This window comes from Rhododendron vialii, chromosome 13a, assembly GCF_030253575.1.
Source record: "Rhododendron vialii isolate Sample 1 chromosome 13a, ASM3025357v1".
NCBI lineage: Eukaryota > Viridiplantae > Streptophyta > Magnoliopsida > Ericales > Ericaceae > Rhododendron > Rhododendron vialii.
In genome coordinates, this window is record NC_080569.1 from 19,248,128 (window position 1) to 19,272,290 (window position 24,163).

A 24,163-nucleotide genomic window follows, 5' to 3' on the forward strand; every position below is an offset into this window, starting at 1 on the left:
ATCACTTTTACGCTCGCACGCCTGCTCTATAAATGTTACTGTGGAAACACCTCCCAATGGAAAAGAGAAAGGTGGGAAAAATTTTAGAAAGCATGGCTTTTCATTGATTGAATTATTCAAAGAAAATTTAAATAATCATCCTCTTTATTCATATCATGTAAGACTTCATCCCTCTTACTTTTTATGCTTATATTTTCATCCGTACATTATGTAAATTACCATTATTATCCTTTATATTATTTTACACACACACACAGAGAGAGAGAGAGAGAGAGAGAGAGAGGGGGGGGGAGGGAAGGAGGGACTTTTATTGTTTCCTAAATTAGTGGGATTTGGATGAATATGGAAACATATTAAACAAGATATAAGAGGGGAAGAGAGGAGGATTTTCAAAATTTCAAATATCTAACAAACAAATCCCACTGATTTCTCGTTCCATTTAGTGCGGAGGTTATCTTAAGTTTAACCCGGTATATAAGGTCCCACGTATGAAATTTAATAACCATTGCACTTATGATGGTTTTAGTTTCATGATAAATTATTTGTATCATTTACTATGAAACAAATTTTATTATTTTTTTCCCTCTCATGCTAAATCACTAGCACCATCACCATGAAATGTCTGTTCGAGTCATCCCACATTGTTAGAATCCTGGAAAAAATTAAATTAATGTTCATGATGAATAGGCCTTTGGCTATCAGCTTTGTGAATTATAGGTATTGACCAATCAGACATGATAAAAGTGACCATGTTTTATGAAATTAACATGATAAATTGACCATATTTTTGCATGAATCATGTTAAAATGCTCACGTATTATCCAAAAAGGTCACATTTTTAATTGATCTTATTCCATGAAACATGGTTAAATTACCATCAAAACAGGTATTATCATGAATCATGATCAGTATTTCATGGTTAAATTACCATGTCGATTTCAACATTTCAAGTTTAATTCTTACAAAGTTTACAAACAAACTCATTTCATGGTACATGATGTTAATAATTTACCATGAATCATAAGTGTAGTGAGAACAGAGGATAAAAACAGGGGTGAAAATCAAGAAACCCAATTTCTTCACTTCAATTTGTAGTACAAAAATTATACAATTCTTACAATTAACAGTTGATGATGGGTTTGACTGTGCCGGTCGGCGACGATGGAGTTGACGGCAACGGTGGGCCGGATGAGTTGGGCGACGATAGTGGTCTCGATTAAGGGAGAGAGGATAGAGAGTGGAGGATTGGTGTGGATGTTTCCATTACAGATCAAGATTTTGATCAAATTGGGTCTTTAGTTAACAATTGCAGACCATGAGAACTGAGACTAAAAATCAGGACTATAACTATCATGAAAATCATAAAATTTTCATGATTGTTTGCATTAAAACAAAGATGACAATGCAAGTGGCAAACCGCATGATCATTGGAATTTCTGGTGAGTAAACCATTTCACAACCACTGTCCTCTTCGCAAACCATAACTCATCCAGACATACTCCGCTTGCCCGGAAAGGAAATCAAATTGTAATTTCACCTAAATCTTACCGCTTTCAACTCTCCTGAAAACTTCATCCCTCATAACAATCCATTAACATGGGAGGGTAAACAACTATTCCCCATCTCCTTAATAACTGAGTTGAGAGTACACAAAAACATTAGATATTAGATATTAGATATGAAGGACTGAACGAGAACATATCGCGAGAAGAGAAATAGAGTGGCAGCGAAGAGCGGCGAGAGGTTGTTGCTTTTGATATGAAGGACTGAACGAGGAATGGATGAGTCGTTCTTCGCCGGAGTTTGCACCAATGGAGGACGGACTCGTCTAGTTTTTCGCTTATTATGGTTTTAGGAAAACAGAGAGCCCAAATTACAAATGGATGGTGTGTCGGTTACAAATGGAATGTTGATCAAGATCTCTGCAAAAATTGTAGGGACTGAATGCCGAAATCAGCGGGGCTAAGAGGTATTGAATGGTGACATTTTAGGAAATGTTGATCAAGATCTCTGCCGGTTCTTTTGCGGGACGGGAGGTTTTTATTTTTCAATCCCAAATTTCGGCACCATAACACGTCATTGGCCGTCACTTTCCCTTATTAGTCTAAAAATGTTTTTCATTGAATTTCATGAGTATACAAGGAGTCGCCCGTGCTCCCCGATGAATCCTATCTATCTGTTTGAAGAAGAAAATTCCTTTGTACTTTTCTATAAGAATGTATTTACATCATGAATTTGTGGATCTAGGAATTTATTACTTGAATTTGTGGATCAAGGAAACACAACTTCATAATCCAGAAAAAAGAAAAAAAAAGAAAAGCCACACATAAAACAAGGTGTGAATTAAATTTAGCTGTTTCCCTGGTTCACATGTCTGCTAGTTTTTCCTCCCGCAAGAAGTACACATCTAGTTTCCCTTTCAATTCATCCTGCTGCAGTTGAAACAAGTGAATGCAACTGACCATCTGTTTCGGAATAGTTGAAATGGTGTGAATTGATTTGAACTATATACCATACCCTGATTTGACTGCCCTAATCATATGCTGCAAGAGTATGGAAAATGATAGGAACACAAATATCCGGAGAAGGATGTGTTCAGACTTTTGATGTGTATGAGTCCTACATGCTTCATGTGGAGTTCATGTACGTCGAGCTGTTCAGCTATATGTTCGGATATCTGTGTCCATATCACAGCTCCCTAACCTAAGTACAGGTAGATGAAGGTGGTGAGTCTGGTGACATTCAATGATGGCGACTTTGACTCAAACTTAATGGGCTTTTTCCTTATCTCCACAATCGGACAATACTTCAAGAATTTTGTGATCAACGCATTATCTTTGCCGGATTGATGCATCTTGTGTGTTTATCTGAGAAAGCCCAACCATGCAAAACTACTTCCATACCACCAGCTCAACACAAAGGCCTCCAGACGAAAACAAGGAACTAAAAGAAGGAAGTCCCCATCAAAGAAACAATCAAGCCTAACCTCCAATTACGGAAGATGCTCATGCTATGCCCAATATAAAACTTTAAAGTTTTCAGAAAATCTTAGTTTGCCAATGCTTCAGAAAATCTGAGTTTGCCAGTGCTTCATGTGTTTTTCTCAGATCCGTATATCTATAAGCTGACAAGCAAATATAACAACTTATTCTGTAACAAGAAAGAGTAGAAGGGATGTAATAGCATTAGAGAACATCATACACTGCTGTTTTGAAACCATAAACCTAAAGCAGTAAAAGCCCACATGGCAACTCTGAGATTTGAAAAGCCTAAGATATAGGCCAACCGACATATAACTGACATGACAACAGAAAAACTAACAGAACTAGACCAAGCATGGGACTCATAACTGCCAGGGACTCGTAACAAAATGTTGCTGTCACCAAGCTAACAGCTATAGGACAGAGGATAAGTCAATGCCAGCAATTATTGCTTTACGCGGTTAAACGTTGTGCTTCTTCCTGATCTTGCCCTTACCACGATAGTTCCTTTTAGCCATCTTGATTTTCTTTCTCATCCTCTTTCCTATTTTAGCAACAGGTTTTAAGGACTGCATGCTCTGACTGTCCTCCGCCATCTCCATATCTGTTTAAAAAGAGGTGTAAGGAACTACAGTTCGTCTTTATAGTAACGAATGTTTGAAAGCACATGGCAAAAATGAGAAGTCAACGCAGATTCCCATAAATTATGTTAAGTTGCTAAGTCAAACAGAAACACATGATTAGTAAATACTACAAAGGAAACAAAGATTAAAATGTTAAAAATAAACATACCAGAGGCATGCAAGACCAGAAGAAATAGCTTCCAGATCTCCTTAGTGACTTAGTTTGATTACCTTACGATGTCTCACACTACTAGTATTTCTTCTTAGAGTTAACACATGGATGCTTGCACGTGCGGGTTAGTGTTTATGTACTGTAGTGTAAAACAGAAACCAATCCAATTTCTTTTCTCATAACACCCATCCATAGTAAAGTTTAGAAGATAATCCGAATCAAATATTGTATAAATAAACACAACGAGGAAAAAAAAAAAAAAGCTTGAAACTCCTGTACATAAGAGTATAACATTTCCCATACTTCTTGATAACCTACTACACAAACTTCAACTTGAAAGAGAGACACTTCCTTCCCAGCAAAAGTCTTGCAATTGTGCTCCATTTTGATGCTCCACCTTAAAGACTAGCTGGAACCCAAACTTTTTCCCAGGGGTGTCCAAGAAAACCGTCCGAACCGTAAAACCGGTCCTATCCGGACCGAACCGTCCTATTTGGTCCGGTTCTACGGTCAGGTTATGGTTCCAAAAAAATAAGAACCGTTAATTTTGGTTCGGTTACTAGTTCTCAATTAATGAACCGTGGTTAGAACCGAACGGACCGTTTAAAACTAAGATAAATATAGATATACATATGTGTGTAATTAAATATGTATTTGAATTTGGTAGGTTAATCTTTTCCTTACTAAACTTAATTTATTTAGTGATGAAATTTCATTTATTAGGATAGTTTTTATTTTCTTGCATCATTTCTTATTCCAGCAGATTATCTTCCTATTACTTTAATTTTATGAGTTCATATTTTGTGAATAAATGTTTGGATGCTTATTGGATAGAACCGGAACCAAACCAAAACTGGACCGGTCTTGCGGTTTGGTTCTGGTTAGGTTCCATGCATATAATGGTTAGGTTCTGGTTCCCAATTTTCTAGAACAGTTTGAAACGGTCCGGTTATTGGTTTTCTAGAAAACCGGACCAATCCGGACCATGTGCACCCCTACTTTTTCCTACTCGGTGTTCTAAAAGGCGCTAGTTGGGCGGTGACCCACCTCGTAGCGCCTAGGCGCCGCCTTGCAATTAAGTTTTTTTTTAGAGAGTCCATACCCTAGGTGCTTGCCTAGCCCCACCTAACCCCGCCTAGGCGGCCACCGAACCTCCCCGAACGCCTAAACAAACTGCCTAGGGGAAAATCGTGGTGGCAACCCGCTGCCTAGCACCTAGGCTGCCTTTTAGAACACTGTTCCTACACCTCTCGAATGCCAATAAAGGAAAAGACCCTTAACCCATCCAAGGTCTATTTGAACATATAGGTATCCTATTTCTACCTTACAAAAAATGATGTTGTCATCTGGGTAGACTGGGTTGATACTTGGGTTAGAGACATGACAGTTACAAATTTCAATCACGCCAGGAGAAATTGCAATCTCATCGAGTAAACCTGAAATTCACATGAGAATCTAATCACCTCCCAAAACATGTTGAGAGCAGCAATGGCATCGAGTTCTCAAAGATTAAAACTCCCCACCAATCCCTTTTTCCTTAACCATTTTACTCAACCCAATGGCACATCCATTTCCCAAACCACAATTTCAAAAAAGAAAAGAAAAGAAGAAGAACTAAACCAATACAATACCGCCTAAATTGCCCAAACCCCGAAACCACCTTTCTCTTATCAGCAAATCCCCATATAACATGCTCACAGGACCCCTTGGTGTAACACTTGTTGAGAAATCGGTCAAACCAACAAATACACAATGCGTGGATAAAAATTAAGCAAGAACTAAAGAACGCAGGACTTTGAGCGCACACCAGTTTTCACTGTGTATTCAATGGAGAGAGTACACAGTTTTATCGGCTTAATTCTATTGGCAGCTGCGTATAGCAAGCATTTATAACTAAGGGTTTCCATAATCAATTACCGTAATACCTCTGACTATTCCAACCCCGAATAGTCGACGAAGCGCAAATTAGTCCGAATCATGCTTCACAAACCCAACAACATTGTCAGGGTACGGACATACTGAATAAAGAATTTACTGCTGATACAATGAATTTTCTGTCATGAATCGAGAAATAAAAGAAATCAAGGCAAAGGACCCACCCATGTTATTAGAGCTAGTGGTGGTGGTGGTGGCGTTGGCGGCAGCCTCGGGTGCGATCAAGTCCATGGAATTCGCAGATTTGTGGAGGCGTACGGGAAGCTTGGGGGCAGCAAGGGCGGCCTCTTGAGCGGCGAGCTTAGCTTCGTCCTTCTTGTCGTATAAGGGTTTCACAATCTCTCTCCTTATAGCCTTCAGCCTCTTCTCTCTCTTCGATCTCAACGACTTCGCCATCTCTCTCTGTTTCTGCCTCTGAGAAGCAGCCGCGGGCTATTTAGCTCCTTGTCGCAGGGGGTGCTCCTAGGGTTTTGTTGGTTAGAGAATTGAAGGGTTTTCGGTTAGGAAGGGCGATAAAAAAGAAGAAAGACTGTGTTTGGTTACGAGAATTTTACATTTCTAGGTTTGGATTATGATCTGATAAAAAAAAAAAAAAAGGTTTGGATTATGATATCCGAAGTGTTACGACGTAAGGTAAAGATAACCCGAATAAAAACGAAGAGGCCCAACTGGAGTACTTTTAAAACGGGGGTTTTAGAGGCCGGTCTTTCTTTTTTTTAGTTTTGGTTTTATCTCAATCTTGAATATATTTTTTAAATTATATTTTTATTGTCTATTATTCTGTTTGTCTTTTTTATATTTTTTGTCTATATTTTTTAGTGTGAATTTTGAAAAATATGCAATATGGATCTTGTTTGATAGATTTCGATTAGTTCTATAATACAAAATTTTTAAAATTATGAAAAACATTATAAATTAAAAGATATAAGCAATTAAAAAATAACACATAATTCAAAAATGGACAATGAAAATGGGACGGAGGGAGTATTGTTTACTACATATCCAATCTTTTTAAAATGGAAAAATGACAGTCAATGACGGATTTTAATAATTAATACCCGTTGAAGATATTTTCAGCATTAACAAATATTCTCAGCTTGTCTTTGACAGGTATTAATTATCAAAAACACATCTTGGATCGTCATTTTCCCTTTTAAAATAGTCCTAACCCATATTGATTCAAACAAAAATGCCATTGTCTATAAGAACTATTTATAAGAACTAGGCTATGTAATTTTTTTTTTAAAGTGAGCTATGTGAATTGAAAAATACACAATTCACATAACCTCACATCAAGCTAAAATACATAATTTACATAGCCTCAACACATACTTCACATAACAAAAAATACATAGTTCACATAGCCCTAACACACAGTTCACATAGTCCCAACACACACAGTTCACATAAACCATTAGGGGTGGGCATCGTGTCGTGTTAATGTTAGAATTTTCTCAACCCTAACCCAACCTATTTAGCTTTTCGTATTATCATGTCGTGTCATATTCATGTTTCATGTCAGAAATAACTGACCTTAACCCGCTAACTTCATGTCCGTGTCGTGTTATCATGTCCTTCCATAAATTCTCGTGTCGTGTCATCTCGTATGTGTGTCAGAATTCTCTCAACCCTAATCCGACCTATTTAACTTTTCATGTTATCTGATTGTGTCATATTTGTATTTCGTGTAAGAAATAGCTGACCTTAACCCACTAATTTCGCGTCGTGTTCGTGTCGTGTTGAAAATTTTCACCCCTATAACCCATCACACAGTTTACATAACCCAAATACACACTAAAATATACAGTCACATAGTCCCAACACACAATTCATATAAAAACACCACATAGTTCACAGCTCACGGCCAAATATGCGCACACACTATGTGACTTAGGTGAGAATCAATTTCAATGATTTTTCATCAATCAAAAGAAAATAAAACACAGCTTCCAGCTTTCGTTATTTCATCAGGTGATGTTCCGGTTTACCTTTTTAAAACATAAGTACTTATTTGTAATTTTCAAGTTCAAAAATAATAGACTTAGTGAAATAAAAAAAATTGCAATATGAATTTTGTTTGATAGATCTATCAAACCCTGCAAAAAAAAATTAAAAAATTATTTTCATAAACCCATCATTTTTAAACTTGAAAATATATCCTTATTTTTTAAGTACTTATTACAAAAATGCCTTTTCATTTACTCACCAAGGCCACCCGGTTGAGTCGTGGAACAAACCTGGCAACGAAATCAGCGCATGAACGGGAAGAATTGGCTCCCCATCACCATCGACATTAGAAGCACTAACCAGTGCCTCTGCAATTTTCGAGCCATCAACATCACCAATTCGCGATTTGTTGAAGAGCATTACATCAGTAAGAGGCTCATTGCTGGCTTTTTCATTCTGATTGTTAACCACGACATTCTAGGGGTCTAAGACTTCTGTCATCGATCATGATCTTGCTGATCTTCACTGGTGATGTTTGCTGGTAATGTGGCGGAGGAGGACCATCGTGGCGGCGGCGGCGGCGAGACATCGATATTGCCGGAGAGGAAATGACGATTGATAAGTGCCAAAATATACATATTTTGGCCCTCCAAACTTCATTTGTTAGTCATTTATTTTGGTTTATTGATTTTTATTTTGTTCTTTTGTTGTTTATAGGTTGTTCGAGCCCGTTGTCCAAGACTTTGAATAAAAAGAAGATTTTAAAGAAGTTTGGGATTCAAATGCGAAATGATTCAAAATTGAATCATTCATTTGTTATTTCATGAAATTCAAAGGGCCTTTGTGTAATTTAGGTTTTCAATCCCTATATAAGGTACTTACCTATTGGTGACAAGGGCGGCCAGTCTTGGAGAAAAAAGAAAGAAAAAGAAAGCTGCGCACAGGGATTGATTCCCACAGAGAGAAACAAAGGACGAGGCTGCCGTTCTTTGTTTCGAGTATTGTTTATTTTTCTTTCGAGTTTTTTTCTTTCAAGTTTTTTATGTTTTGTTCAATTACTTGTATTTCAGTAACTTGTTTTAATTTATGTTCTCAATTAAAGTTGTTCATTGATATTCAATTAGTTGTTATCTCTCGTTTATTTTCTTTCTCCAGTATTAGAAGCATGATTAATTCTAGAGTTTTATTCCTTTTATTTTTAATAATGAGTGAATAGTTTTTTTGAAGTTTGGTCGCTGGGTAAAGGTACGTTGCGACCCAATTAGTATTCGTCTCGCAATTTTTTTGGTACATTAATTTAATTAAATAAATTTAGTTGGTGAAAACTACGTCCGTTGGACGAATCCGAGGCATTGCCGGGACTCATGTGAGCAGGAACAGGGGACCAAAACCTGTTCGCCACTGTGTACGAGACCGACAACCTTAGGATTCGCATCTTTCGGAGTTTCCAATTCTCCCTAAATTTAACCGTTTTTAGAACCTTAAAAAGCGAGCGGATTCTGGTTGAGTAGCAAGCGCTGGATTCCCTATGACCATGCCTCTCTTTTTATTCATTTGAGGAAGTTATCTGTTAGTTGTAGTTAATTCATCAAATTGACAAGGGGTGGCTACCTAAGAGCCCATTTAAATTATAACAATCCGAATTTTTAGTCAGCACACATCACCGTCTTTGTGGATTCGACTTCGGACTTACCGGATATTATGCTGCGTCGGTCTCCGCCCTATGCTTGGGGCAACCCATTAATTTAGGACTAGGAAATCGTCAAGCATTTTTGGTGCCGTTGCCGGAGACGGTAACGTGTGTTAAAGAATTCGGGTAGTTAATTTTATTTTTATTTTTATTTTTAGTTTTGTTTGAGTCATTATAGGTAGCGGTGCGCAATCCTCCATTGTAGGAAAGCAATCACCTCTAAAGCCTAAGTACTACAGAGACAATACCAGGCGTCTCGTAGCCTTTGAGAGAGAGCCGAGAGTAATCGTGGAGGGAGAGTCTTTCAGTGGTGATTCTTTTGATATCGGTGGCCTTTTCGTTGATTTAACAATTGAGCCACCAATAGCAGAGCCACCGATGTCGATGCGTGCACACATACATCCTGAGAGGACCACTCCTCTCGGTCCAATAGTTCTACCGACCGAGACGGTGGAAGCACGTAATGCTTTCACCATAAAACCTGGTACGCACAATGCCCTTCCCCTATTTTATGGGAAGGAGAATGAGGATCCGTATGAGCACATCCGTCATTTCGAGGGGTTGGTGCGCACCCTGGCCACCACTACTCAGTGGGAGAATGCTTGCCTTAAGCTTTTCCCAGCCTCGCTCAGGGACAATGCGGATAAGTGGCTGCGGATGCAGAAGCCACAGTCTCTCAGGATGTGGGCTGCTGTCCGAGATTTATTTTACAAGAAATATTTCTCGGAAAGTAAATCGAAGTACCTGATTCGCCAAGTCCAATCGTATAACCAGAAAGAGGGCGAGTCGTTTTTAAGGTGCTGGGAGCGGTTCAAGGATTTGCTGTTGTCCTTACCGCATCATGGTTTCGTGAAACACCAATTGGTGTTATTTTTCTATTTGGGCTTGAATGTTGCTACGGTCCAACAAATGGAGTACCTCTGTAAAGAGGAGGATTTTCTAGATAAGTCCCCGGACGATACGTGGGACTTTCTCGACGAATTGGCCGAGAAATGCCGAAGTTGGGAACCTTCCGACCTCAGTGATAGGGCTATGGCTGCATAGGGACCCAGTGGTTCTGGCGTTTTTCCATCGAGTGTGCGAGAGCATAATGTCCAGTCTCAGCTGGACAAAATGGATGAGCAATTAGAGGACTTGAAACTTAAGCAAGTCCAACAGGTGAACGAGGTGAGAGTCGAGAAGGTGTGCGCGTTGTGTGAGTGTCTGGGGCATCCAGTCACTGCTTGCCCTGCATTTCCCATAGTTAAGAAAGCCTACCATAGCAATTAGGCTGAGGTAAATGCGATTAACCAACATTGGGACCCGTACTCAAATTCCTACAATTTAGGGTGGGCCCATAACTCACTTTTGGGTTGGAGGGATCAAAAAGTCCCGGTGCAACCCCAAGTACCACCTCAGCAGCAGATTCAGCAATTCCGGCCTCCTCAAGGCCAAATGACCCAATTTTGTTACCCCCCTCAGCAGCAGCAGGGGTTTGGTCCTTCATCTTTTGGACCACCCCTTGGCATTAACCATCCCCCGTGGGATAAACAGACTGATGAGATGATGAAGGCTCTCATGCAGTCTCAAATTAGCTTTACTGGGCAAACCAAGCAGGCAATTGGTGACATAAGGACCCAATTGACCCAATTGACGGTGGCAGTTGGACAAGTCCAGCAGGAGAAGGGAAAGTTTCCTTCTCAACCTCTAGCTAATGCCGCCGGTACTCATTATGTGGGCAATTCTTCTGGCCCAAGTAATCTGAATCTCAGTCTGGAAGAGGCTAAGGCGATCACCACTCTCAGAAGTGGGAAGGTGATCGACAAGAACTTACCCCCAAAGCAGAAATTGGTGCCACCCCCGATGCCGGTAGCTATTCCAGCAGTCGTTCCAAACTTAGGAAGTGTTCTTGAGGTAGAGAAAGACGCGAAGTCTCCTAAAGTGGTGGTGCCTACTCATGCAGCACCCACGACTCCAACGCCACCCGTTGCTCCATATCCAAATCGCTTGGTGGCGAAACCTAAGGCCAATGTGAACTTCCAGATTCTTGAGTTATTCAAGAAAGTTCAATTTCCTATCTCGTTGATGGAAGCCATTGATGCCATTCCTCAGTTTGCAAAGGTTTTGAAGGATCTGTGCACTTCAAAACGAAAAACTAAGAGTCAGGACAAAGTGCTCCTGACGGAGCAGGTGAGCTCCATTTTCCAAGCCGATATCCCAACCAAGTGCAAAGACCCTGGTTGTCCCACCATCCCTATAACTATCGCAGGCCAGAAATTTGATAAGGCTTTACTGGATTTAGGGGCGAGTGTCAACTTGCTCCCTTATTCAGTATACTTGAAGCTAGGCTTAGGCAATTTGAAAGCCACACCGGTCACGCTACAGTTGGCTGACCGGAGTATGAGAATTCCAAAAGGGGTGGTGGAAGATGTTTTAATTCAAGTGGGTGAGTTTCTTTTTCCAGTCGACTTCATTGTCCTGGATACATGCCCAATACCGGAGGTCTTCGAGAAGACCCCTATGATCCTTGGCCGTCCATTTTTAGCCACCTCCAATGCTGTCATGGATTGCAAAACTGGACAAGTCCAATTATCGTTTGGGGACTTGAAAATGGAGATGAAAATGTTTAATGCAGATAACCGAGTCAAGGATGATGAAGGAGTGTATGAGGTGAGTTTGATTGACATGCTGGTGTAAGAGCATGTCGATAATATTTTGTATAAGGATCTTCTGGAGGTAGCCAAGGAGGCGTCATTCTTAGATTCTCCAGAATTACAGAGTTTGATAGAAATGCTTGCAATCGAGAATGTCTGTGGCACTGTTTGGGACTCAGTTCTTGACCCACTGGGTGCCCCATTGTCTTAAGTTTCGACGGATAGCTTTTGCGTACCACTCTCTTCATTAAGAAGTGGACCCGGCTCCGAGCGATAGGGGTACCCATCATTGACTTGGGTTTTGGGCACAATCCTTGTTTACTTATTCTTTTATTTCTTATTAATCAGTAAAATCCAAAAAAGAAAAAAACGAAAGGAAATTGGAAAAGTAAAAAAATTAGCATAATGGTCTGGTATAGCCACCTAATCGAAGTTATGTATGTAGTACTTAGGAGGTTGAGTCTGACGGCAGGAGCGTAGTTAGCAGCGAGAATTCTGTCTGAACCATCTGACTTTAATGTCCAAACTCTGTGGAGATTGCTTCACAAACGGAGTGGTGGGTAAGGAATCTGGAAGCCCCAGAGGGAGTGACAGCCTATTAGATGATGGCACCACTTCTCAAGATATCTTTAAATCCTATGCATACTGTCCTTCCAACAACTAAGGAACCACAATCTTTGGCCAGGGAGAAAAGTAGTACTCGTATTTTTCGCATGAAGAAAGTGGATGATTTTTTTTGTTTTCCTTTTATTTCTTACTTTATTTATTTCTTTTAGTTATTTTTCTTGCTGTTTTGGAGGCTAACATTTTGAAGGTTGTTCGATCCAAGTTGGGGGGTCTCCCTCTATCTATAGTTTACTCTGCTTAGCCCCTTTTTTTCGAGGTGATATCTATCCTCTCTTTTATATTTATGTCCTATCTTTATTTTTTTCATGCTTTCAATGCGGACATTGAATAGTTCAAGTTGGGGGGAGAGATCACTTTGTTCTTTATTTTGTTAAAAAAATTTGAAAAAATAAAAATAGTAGGATTCTTTTTGCATGAGACTTGAAGGCTGAGATTGGCTCTTAGTTGATTGAGTTTGTGATGTGATAGTCATTGTTTTGATATTGTGGTGACATAGTAGTTCTTTTTGCTAACTTGTTGCGAAGAATTTGTCATGGCATTTATTTTTAGCACATTTACACTTCACGTCTATTTGGGCTTTGGTTGCTTGTGAGCTGTGAATTAATTATTCTTGATGACTAGTTTAGTGGAGACTTATGCCCATGTGAGTTTAGAGCCTTATCTTTTCTTGGAGTGGTGTCAAATAAACTCTTGTTGTCACAAAACAGCAAATTCGTTGTTGATCTCATTATTTTTGTTGTTGTCGAGTGTTGAGAATATTTTAAATTACCTACGTGTCTCTTGGGTTTGAAAAGTTGCATGGTTGTATTGCCCCGTTGAGAAGATTATAGGCCATCTTTGCTATTTTGAGCCGGTTCGTTTCTTTCATTCACGCATTTATCTCCTATCAGCCAATTTGAGCCTCATGCATTACAGCCTTTTTCTTGTTGAACTCCACCATCTATATTGTGTTTTGAGAAGGGTTAGCTAATGATGTGAATGTGAATTATTGAGAAGGGATGAGTGAAATTGTGAATTGAGCTTTGATTGTTGGTGATCTTTTCCATTAAAAAAAAGAAAAAAAGAGAAAATGGAAGACACTAAATCATTATGGAAATGAGAAACATTTGTTTTTAATATGAGATTGTATTAAAGAGTTAGGAAGAGAGATATGGCGAAGTTGAAAAGAGAAAAAGGAAAAAAAAAAGAAAAAGAGGGCACGCATTGTTATATTTGCCTATATGATTTATTGTTGGCCTATTCTCGGACACTTAAATGTTTTACCCTAATCTTGAAATACTTTCCCTTATCTAACGTTATAACCGAAATGAAAGTCCTATTTGATCTTAGGGGCAATGGGCTGTGGATTGGTGGATAGAGAGAGTTTCTAATACTTGACATTCCGTTCATGAGATTGTGTGTCCACTGTATAAAGCATTCTTTTCGTGTCATTATGTGCGGAAGTATTTTGCTTTTATTTACATAACATCTACCCGCACATATTGAGAGTATTATGCACCTTGTTTCAAGTGATTTCATTGTTTAGTGCATGACACGGTGAGATTTAAAGTTGAGACTCGGTCCGAAGAGAATTTTTGGTTATTTTTCACTAGTGACCGAAGCCCTTGTACACACACGCTGAGTATAGGTGCCATGACTTATTTTTCTGACCTGATAGTATCTAGAACTGTTTATGCTCATTATCTCATCGCGATGGCTTCATATTCTTTGCTTGAAATATCATTAAGCTGTCTTACAGGTTTTTGGGGTTCATGTGAAAAGTATTCACAATGCTTGTAGGTGTTCATTGCTGTAAATCCTCACGAGACTCCACTCGTCCTCTGGGGATCGCCTAGGGGTTTAAAAGGCTTGTTGCATATGCTAAGTGCAATCGTGAGTCCTACGAAAGTGACATAGTTAGAATTTATTTATTTTTATTCTCTTTGCTCGAGGACTGGCAAAATGTAAGTAGGGAGGTGTGATAAGTACCAAAATGTGTATATTTTGGCCCTCCAATCGATATTTATTAGTCTTTTATTTTTGTTAACTGATTGTTATTATTTGTTGTTATGTATAAAGGTTGCTCGAGCTCGATTTTCAAGATTTTGGATAAAAACGGAAGTTAGCAAAAGTTTTGGGTCAAAGCGCGAAGTAGATGAAACCCAAGGGCCTCTATGTGATTCTTCCTTTCAATTCCTATAAAAACAACTTTTTACCCTACTGAGGGGGTAGGTAGCTTTGGTACGAAAGAAAAAGAAAAAAAAAAGCTGTTGCCGCAGCACTGGAACGAACAGGGGCTGCCGAGATCTTTTCTGGACGCAAAAATCGGAACGGAGAACAGCAGCCGAGGATTTATTCAGAGCTTTGTTTCTTTTTCCTTTCAAGTCTTTAAAGTTTTGTTCAAATCTCTGCATTTTGGTAACACGTATTAATTGATGTTCTTTATTAAAATTATTCATTGGTATTTAATTAGTTGTTATCTTTTGTTTATTTTTTTAATCTCACGCAATACAAGCATGTTTCAAGTTAGGGTTTCATTTATTTTATTCTATGATTAGTGAGTAGTCGTACAGGTAGAGTTGTGGGGTGATTAGCACGCCGTGACCAGTCTGAACACTGCTCTTATTTTTAAAATAAAATAAACAATTTTAGATTGGAAAAGTACTTCCCGTAGACGAACCTGGGCATTGTCGGAGCCCATGTGAACGGGGGAATGGGGGTCCAAAACTCATTCTTCGCTGCGCGTGGGTGAACGGCGACCATAAGGGTTCGCATCTTTCGGGGTATCTTTTTCTCACTAAAATCGAACGTTTTAAGAACACCGATTGGAGCAGATTAATCCGGACTGGTTGCGAGTGCTATGAACCCTACGACTGTACCTCCTTTTAATTATCTGAAAAGTACAATTAATTTCTAGGTTTTAATTAATTTCAATCAATCGACAAAGAGTGGCTACCTAAGAGCCCGTTTAAATTATAACAACCCGAGTTTTTATTCAACACACATTACCGTCTTTGTGGATTCGACTCCGGTCTTATCGGATATTGTGTTGCGTCGGTCTCCGCCCTACGCTTGGGGCAACCCATTATTTTAGGTCTAGGAAATCCGTCAAGCAGCGATGGCAGCGATGGTCGGCGCTCCTCCATCGTGGAGGGAGAGAGACAGAGAGAGGTGTTGGGCGTGTGTCGAAGTGGTGTTGCTGGGTTTGGTAGAGAGAGAGAGATGGGGGAGCTGAATCTTGATGGGCAAAAAAGACTGTAACAACCGTAATTTTTTTTTCATTAATATCATTATAGGTATTATTAGTAATAATATTATTACTTTCTTAATACTATTTTTTTAAAAATATATGCATGCAACTATGAAACATGAATGCAATATTTTTTTTTTCCCAACACAATGCATGCATACACCTCTTCATCCCCCTCACCTCACTCTCCTGCAGCCTCTTCCTCTCCCACAGCTCCATCTCTCTCCTTTAATTACTCCCTCCATTTCCTTAACCTCCACGAGAACCCAAGTTCATTCCTCCTTGCTCCAAACCAAAATTTGCTTCACCACCAAGTATAATCCGAGGTAAATTCATTCCTATCCTCCTCATGCTCCTTCCCTAGCCTCAAAATTGTTCTTATCCCGTCCAATTCATTGCTCAAGAGATCAAACCTTCATAAATTTAATCTTATCACCTTTTCAAAATTTACCTATAAATATCCCACCACTTCGACCCGCAAGCACACCATTACAACCACCACCCTCCGCTGAATAAGAACCAAGAGAAAATCATGGCCAATTGAAGCTCAAACCATGGAGTTTTAGAGAGAGAAAAGTGAGTTTGTGTTCTAAAACCAACCGAAATCCAAATTGACCATTCCAAACACTTCTTACAACTCAAAGCATCCCTAAACAACCATCAATTCGATCCCAAGGTCCCCCGATCAAAGAACCCAAAGTCATCTTCTCCAAAGTTCAAAGTTTTGATTTTGAATCAATTCAATCTAAACCAAGGTATTATAATCCTATCCAACCTCTCCTCTAAGTATATGAAGTATTTTTACGCTTAACCCTATGCCCCAAATGAATCCATACATCAAAACCATCGCGAAACAACAAAAAAATCGTTTCTGCATCTCAACCTTGCGCCCGCAACCTTCGGGCCGCAAGGACCAGTCAAAAGTTGGTCAGACCTTGCGGCCAGCTCTCCCACCGCAAACTCCATTCGATTTTCATTAAAATTGGTCCAAAACCATTTCCCGACCTTCCAAACCTCATTTTGACACGCGAACTATTTTTTCTAGACTCCTCACATCTCAAAGATCATATCTTGCTAAGATCATATTTTTTTTATTAATTACTTATTCGTTATCTTTCAAGATTTTACAAACAAAAAATCTTTGCGACCTTCCGAACCACGTTTTTAACACCCAAACAATTCCTAAACTCCTTGCATCTCAAGGATGATATCTTGTTAAATTCATTTTTTTTCATTTAATTAACTATTTACTATTATTTTCATGATGCTTCCAAACAAAAATTTCTTACGACATTATAAACCATGTTATTAATGTCCGAGTAATTTTTTTTAGATTCCTTACACTCCAAGGATGAAATGTTGTTATCTAAATATTTTTTATTCATTAGATTATTTACTATCTATTTATTTTACTTTCGGCAACTTTCGTTAATATCTTTTTTTTAAATCATCCTGCGACCCTCCGAACCCAACTTTTGACACTCAAGCATGTTGCATAGGACCTTAGGACTCTTATTAATGTCATGATAATTATTCTAATATTTTTACCTAATTAATGTATTTAATTAATTTTTAATCAATCTAATTTCTTAGAAATAATTAATGAGAGCCTAGAAAAAATTTTAAATTTTTTTTTATAAAAGTTCTCACTTTATTATTAACATCGTGGCCATACAAGATTAAGAGCAACGGCTCGTTCATAAAAAAATTGTGTAATCGCATTGTTTGTTATTTGTTTTAATTAATATTTTGATTAATTGTATATTGCACCAATATTTGATTTGAATGCTAGATTGGACCCTAGAGACATGGGATGGTATGTGTTCGGCTCCGAAATGGCTTAAGGACTGAGCGGGCGTGCCAAGACTTGTCGCGTCTAACGTAAAGGGCTGAGCGTCCCTTTTCTGACTTCTTAACCGTGGGGGCGATAGTGCTGCAAACCTAAGGGCTGGATTGCAGTGTTGGTTCGTGATTTTGCCTCTATGAGCGAGGACTTAATAATTTTCTAACCGTGTAGGAAAAGAAGTAGCAACGTAGAATGACTTTATTATATCGTAATAATAAGGTCGAGGATACAAGAGAGATATGAATAACTTTATTATGTCGTAATAATAAAGTTGGGATACAAGAGAGATATAAAACTCGAACTACTTGGAGAAGTAATTGAGTGACGATGAGAAAAGTGAGATAATTGCTTCGCTGGGAAGACTTCGATTTTTTAAGCGTTGAGCTTGATTGGTGTGTGTACTCTTTTTTCTTCTTGTCTTCTAGTATTTATAGGCCAAGAGTCTTCGAATTTTCTGTATGCAAGGATCTTGTTGTCCTCCTCTTGTGGCGCCATGTGTCCTTTGTAACCTCCCCTTCATGAGATCATGGGATAATGGGTAGTTATTGGAAGTTACGAAAGATCATGGGCAAATAGTGCACTGGTCCAGATCTGGGCCAAGTTTCCCGCCTTCACCACGAGCTGACATGTGTCTTGAGTAGGTCTCAGATGTTGCCACGTGTCCCGAGTAACTACCCACTAACATATTTAGTGGGGTCATGAGTAGTTATTAGAGGTAAATAACAATTACCCATGTGTTTATTTAATCATGGGCAATTGATGGGATAATGGGCCTATTTTTCCTCCTTCTTTCGTGGGTAGCAAAAACCTCCAGCCATTTGACTTGGTCAAATGGCTTTTCGCCAGACAACATCTTTCTTTGCTTCCACTTTTCATGGACCACTTGGGTAGCGGGCCATTTAATTAATCTATATGGCCTATTAACATGATTAGCCCACAAAATATTTACCAAGTTTAAATAAGTCACGGGCCAATCCGAATTCTTTTTGCACATAGGCCCAAACCTTTCAAACTCAAGCCCAAATCAAACTAAAATTAATTAGGCCCAATCAACATGGGTTTGGTCCAATAATTTTGTTCCAATACATCTCTATTTTTTGGCTCAATTTAATTAAAAATAATTAAATAGCCTTCTAACACTTGCCCAGGACTGGGTGCCAAAAACGGGTGTAAACAGTATGCGAATAGAATTCACCTAGACGACACTAGGTAATGGATGAATTGGAAAGTTTTATTTTTGGATTGCCTACAGACAGAATTTTGAGATGTGATGAGTTGGATATGATGGTTTGGAACTAGCAAAATAAGCCCAATGATGATTGATGAATTGAAACTGGTGGGAGTTCAGTGATGAATTGATACTGGCGGGAGTCCAGTGATGATTGTGAAGTGGTGAATAAGATAGACGAAGCCTAGTTATGTAACGGCATGATTAGCTTACTCTTTTGTTGTAATTATTGAGATGCACACTCGGTACATAACTTAGGTGTATCTGCGACAGCAAATGGAAGTGATCTCATGGGACGGGACATGGCTAGCGGTTGGGGAGGAAAGATCTCGCGGATGAGATCTTAGACCACATGATAGGTTAATGGATAATAATAAACCAATTTATGTGAAAAATCATTGTTTTACTTCTTCACATTATTATTATCCTGTTGCTTGTTAACTGTAAAGTAAGAGGGATAGTTGGGTTGGATTATATTATGGGGTGAACTCTATCACTCAGGTACGGATTGCCTGACATCCGTGCCAAAGATTTAGCAGAAAATCAAGAGGAGACACAAAACCCCGAAGGCGAGCAGTTTTATGCAGAAGAGAATCTAGAGGTGGGAGTCAAGCCAGAATATGCTTGGAATCCGTGTCAAGCCTAAGAGTCGGCTCTGTACTTTATCTATATCTTTACCACAAAGACTATGTTTAGTATTTCCACAGTGATTTGTAATAAATGAATTTTTGAGTTGAATTATCTGTTTAGATCAAACCAAATCTAAAGAGAAGGATCAGCCTCTAATTTTCTACATACTTATAAAAGTTAAATTCAGAGTGAAAATCTGAAATGGAGGTCACCATCAATTATCAAACGTTGTGCAGTTTGGTGGTTGTGTTATAATGTTACATAAGGAGAGGGAGATCTTCCTTCATTTTTGGCTTATGACTCCAATATGCTAGCCGACGATTTTTCAAGCTCTCCGACGGTGACGGTGAAAGCGTGTGCAGCTGATCCGGCTCCAATCTTCTAGTTCTGATGTGGCCTATTGCAGCAGGAACAAGCTTTACCACTTTGGATTTCATGAACTCTCCACCCTCAGCTTGGATTCCGACACCGCTATTGTATTTTTTATTCTAGTTAATTTTTTTCGGATTAATATAGTTGGAATGATCTGTTTACTCAAAAAATGTTACATAAGGAAACACCATAAAGCATATGAATCTACCAGTGTTATGCATCATGTGGTAAGGGTATTACTTCCTTTTATGGCGAATACATCAATTAATAATTTCATTTTTGTACATCTTTTATGATTTTCACTAAGACAATAGTGAAATTAAATGAAATTAGGCCCCGTTTTATAACCCTCCAGGGGGTTGGGATTGGATTCATAGAGTGAGGGTATTATCAGTACCTTGTTTGTTTTTCAAAATTGGTCAGGACTACCAATCCGTTTGGACTGCTAAGACCCCAACTAGGAGGTATTGCCAATACCTTCCTGGAGATGGTATTCGTAATCCGATCCTCTCCCTTAACGATATAATGACCAAATTATCCCTTTATTTGGAATCCTTGTACAGTAGATATTTGATTATAAGAGCTCTAGAAATAAAAATTAATTATGACCATTTAGAATAAAATAATTTAAAAAAAAGATTTTCGTACTAGTTCAAACTAATTAAAAATTGGAGCACTTCATTTAATTTTTTTAAACTGTGTTATAAATTAAAAAAATTAAGTGCTTCGATTTTGAACTGTTGCGATGATGTTGTTTTGCTGATTATATTATTCTAAAGAGTCATAATTACATTTTGTCTCTAGTGCTCTCATAATTAAGTTTCTACTCCATAAGGTCCCAACTAAAGGGCAGAAAATTAATTATGAGAGTTTCATAGACAAAATTTAATTATGACCCTTCATAATAATATGATCATCAAAACAACATTTTGCATCGGTTCAAATGAATTGAAAATTGGAGCACTTCATTTTTAACTATATTTTTTAATACATAAAGGCTTTTGATTATTTATTATTTTCTTGGTTTGCTTTTGATGCACAGTGCACGATGTTGTTATCCTTTAGATTTGCGTAGGGGCAAAAATAGAAATGTATACTATTAGTCCAGTCCAATCCTATTCTATCCCAAATGAAACAAGGAATATTTAAATATCCATCCTCTTTATTCATGTCATGTAAGAATTCATCCCGCCATTTTTTCATGTTTATGTTTTCATCCTTGCATTATGTAAATTACCATTATTACCTTTTATTCTATTTTATATATAGATATTAAATATATATATATATATACACACACACACACACACTTACACATTTATAGAGAGAGAGAGCGAGAGGGGGACAGATGAAAACTGTTTCCTAAATCTATGGGAATGGATGGGTTGAATATGGAAGCACCTATAGAATTAGGTAAGATATAACAGGGGAAGAGATGAGGATTTTCGAATTCCCAACAAAGAAAATCCCACTGATTTCTCGTTCCATTTATATTCCACAAAGCAGATAGTCAAAGCCCTGTTCATCATGAATCGTTCCAGGGATTCCACTGTGCAACATGTATCGAATACGTACATGAACATTTCAGCATTATCAATCATTGCATAATTTTGTTAATCATGTTACCTACAAGTTTTGGTGGTAAATTAACCATGAAACATTGACCAATACATGGTCCTGAGCCAATTATATTTCATAATCAGTTGCCCATATCTCAAATGCCCACGATCAAATTAATACATTCTGAATGCCAATCAAAATAGTAGTGAAACAACTACATGAAACCACCTGTACATATTATATTATACCAATTGAAAAGTATCCATCCAAAAGTTAATGGACACTCTAGTTAGGTACATGCAAAATATGAAAATAACATCCAAACTTGCCCGATACGTTGTCTCACGCATTTCTCCCTTATTTTCATCTCGAGGTTTCCTCGAACGAGGATGTTTTGCCTTAACCCCTCGTGCTACACTCTTAGATCTTGTGCGTCTCTTGAAGGATCCTTCCTTATCAAGATTTTCTTGTGTTCTTGTACCGTTACTACTTCTCTAAACTATCTTCGAAGGAGGCATATCCTCAACTATTGCATCATCTAGAGCCACTTCTCTTTGTTTCAACCTAGCTTCCCTTTCCACATCACGAGGCATAACTCCTGCGATAATGGTAAATAAACCATTATGTTAGAAGAAGCATGGAATATTCCATGACTGTTCACGACCGTTTCATGACCTCTCAATATTGGATAGTTTATGAAACATGAATAATTTACCATCAAAATTAGCATTGGCTATTGCTTCACGGTCAGTAGACAAAAATTTACACGATTTGAATGTCATGACCCCGACTCTAGGAACTTGTGTCGAGTCATCGTGACCGGCCGATGAGTCCTAACACTCATCCAGGCCTCTCTCTTTTTTTTTTATAAATCAATTTGGAGACAATAGCTTGAGAAAGACATAATTATTTTATTTCAAAAACACTTATTAAGTTTTATTACAAAACCCAAGTCTTCTAAAAGAGAACATCTTTACAATATCTACACAAAAGTACAACAAGCATGTCCCAGGGCAATAGCAACTCCATCTCTATTCTTCATTATCTGTGAAAAATATTAATTTTCATAAGCCGAATGCTCGTGTGAGATACAAATACCAAAGTTGCATGTTTTATACCATGGAAAGAATTCTTAACTTAGATGCTTGCATAATCTGAAATAAATAATATATCTTATGATGTTCATCCAACAGCTTACTCTTTCTATAGGGAAGCGACCCCTCTTGCTGTGTGAAATGATCAAGACACTAGCCACTAGGACCCAATTCTTTCCGTCCGTATAACTCCCTTCTGTGTTATGGTATCTTTTTAAGTGTCCCCCAAACTCGGGACAATTGTCTGGATGCATCAATAGGTCATCTCATTTGTCTGACGGCTTCCATTTTCTATCTTAAACTTTAGAGCGTCATCACCTTTGTTTGACGTGTTTCTAATCTTTAACATGAAAAATTTGTCATATCTTTTTCCATTGCATATCTAAAAAAATTGTAATCTTTTCTCAACATAAAATCATGCTACTTTTATAAAGAAAAATCATGTAACTAGAGTATAAGTATCTCACCTTGGACTTCTTTGTTACGTATACTCGTTAACCTCCGAACGACAGAAAAGTAAAGCACGACTTGGAGTAGAGTACTTCTTTTCTCTCTATTCAACTCTAATCTACTACTGTTCAGTACTAACCTAGCATTTCTTTCTTCCTTTTTTTTGCCGTACTTAACAAGTACTAATTCTTTGCTATTTTTGGCCATGTACTAAGAATAGGATTCCTATTTATAGAGTTCCTAATTTGATCTAATTTTGACACCTAATACCCTTAGTGTCATGCAGGCACATTTGTCATTATTTTTAGCCTTGGTGTAAGCCAAGCTACTAGTGATTAGGCTAGGCTATGTTTTAGGGTAGTGAGGTGGCAAAACTATAGCATGCATGGTGTCATTCTTTTTCTTTCTTTCTTTTTTTCTTTTTTCCTTTATTTCCAAGTTTGTACGTACATATACATATATGTTCAAGTTATGATATTGAATTATCTATTGTGTGTACATTATATAAAAGAAATGGTTTCAATTTTTGTTCCAGACTAAAACTAAATAATTTTACGTGCCGGTCTCAACATTGCCTTCACATTAAACCGAACCACGTAAGAATTTTGGGTCGGGGTGTTACATTGAATTAGTTAAATTGTTCATGGAAGTATTTGGTTCATCTTTTTCTTTCTTTGAGACTCGGGGACAGGGACTCAGAGGGAGAAAATGTGTGACTTGCCAATGTCAAAGCAGTTTCTTCTTTGTTTTCGAATCCGTCCGATCGAGGTTATCTTCTTCTCCGTAAAACAGTCAAATCAGAACCGTTCTTGCTGAAAACGCCTTTGTCAAATCAGAACCGTTCTTGCTGAAAACGCCTTTGGCCATCAGCTATGTGGCTTAAATTTGTAATGTTAGATTGATCCCCAAAAAGAAATAGGTATTGGCCAATCTGACATGATAAAGTGATCATCTTTTAAGGAGTACTTACCTTTAAACATTGACCAACTTTCATGTAAACTAGTATTGGCAATCGTAACATGACCAATTAACCAGCAATTTGCATCACTTGACAATGACCAATTGACCAGCAACTTCCAAGTAAATGGCATTATGGTTTGTAAACAATTTACAAGCAACATGGATTATTTTTCCTTCAAACCCCCA

At 38.2% G+C, this 24,163-nt stretch overlaps 1 protein-coding gene across 1 annotated transcript; it reads right to left on the bottom strand.

Annotated features, from left to right (window-relative positions):
* Positions 1 to 3,151: 3,151 nt before the first annotated feature.
* On the bottom strand, positions 3,152 to 6,288 carry LOC131313749 (uncharacterized). Its single transcript, XM_058342246.1, has 2 exons — positions 5,876 to 6,288; positions 3,152 to 3,585 (listed from the first exon to the last, which is right to left on the bottom strand). The coding sequence occupies exons 1-2, from the start codon at positions 6,105 to 6,107 to the stop codon at positions 3,443 to 3,445; spliced, it is 375 nt and encodes a 124-aa protein (XP_058198229.1). The 5' UTR covers positions 6,108 to 6,288; the 3' UTR covers positions 3,152 to 3,442.
* Between the last annotated feature and the right edge of the window lie 17,875 nt (positions 6,289 to 24,163).

Bases quoted from the DNA above. Each gene is read 5' to 3' on its own strand.
- LOC131313749 (XM_058342246.1), bottom strand. From the start codon at position 6,107: ATGGCGAAGTCGTTGAGATCGAAGAGAGAGAAGAGGCTGAAGGCTATA. The intron at 3,586-5,875 runs GTGGGTCCTTTG...CTTTTTAAACAG, and splicing joins CACTAGCTCTAATAACATGG to ATATGGAGATGGCGGAGGAC.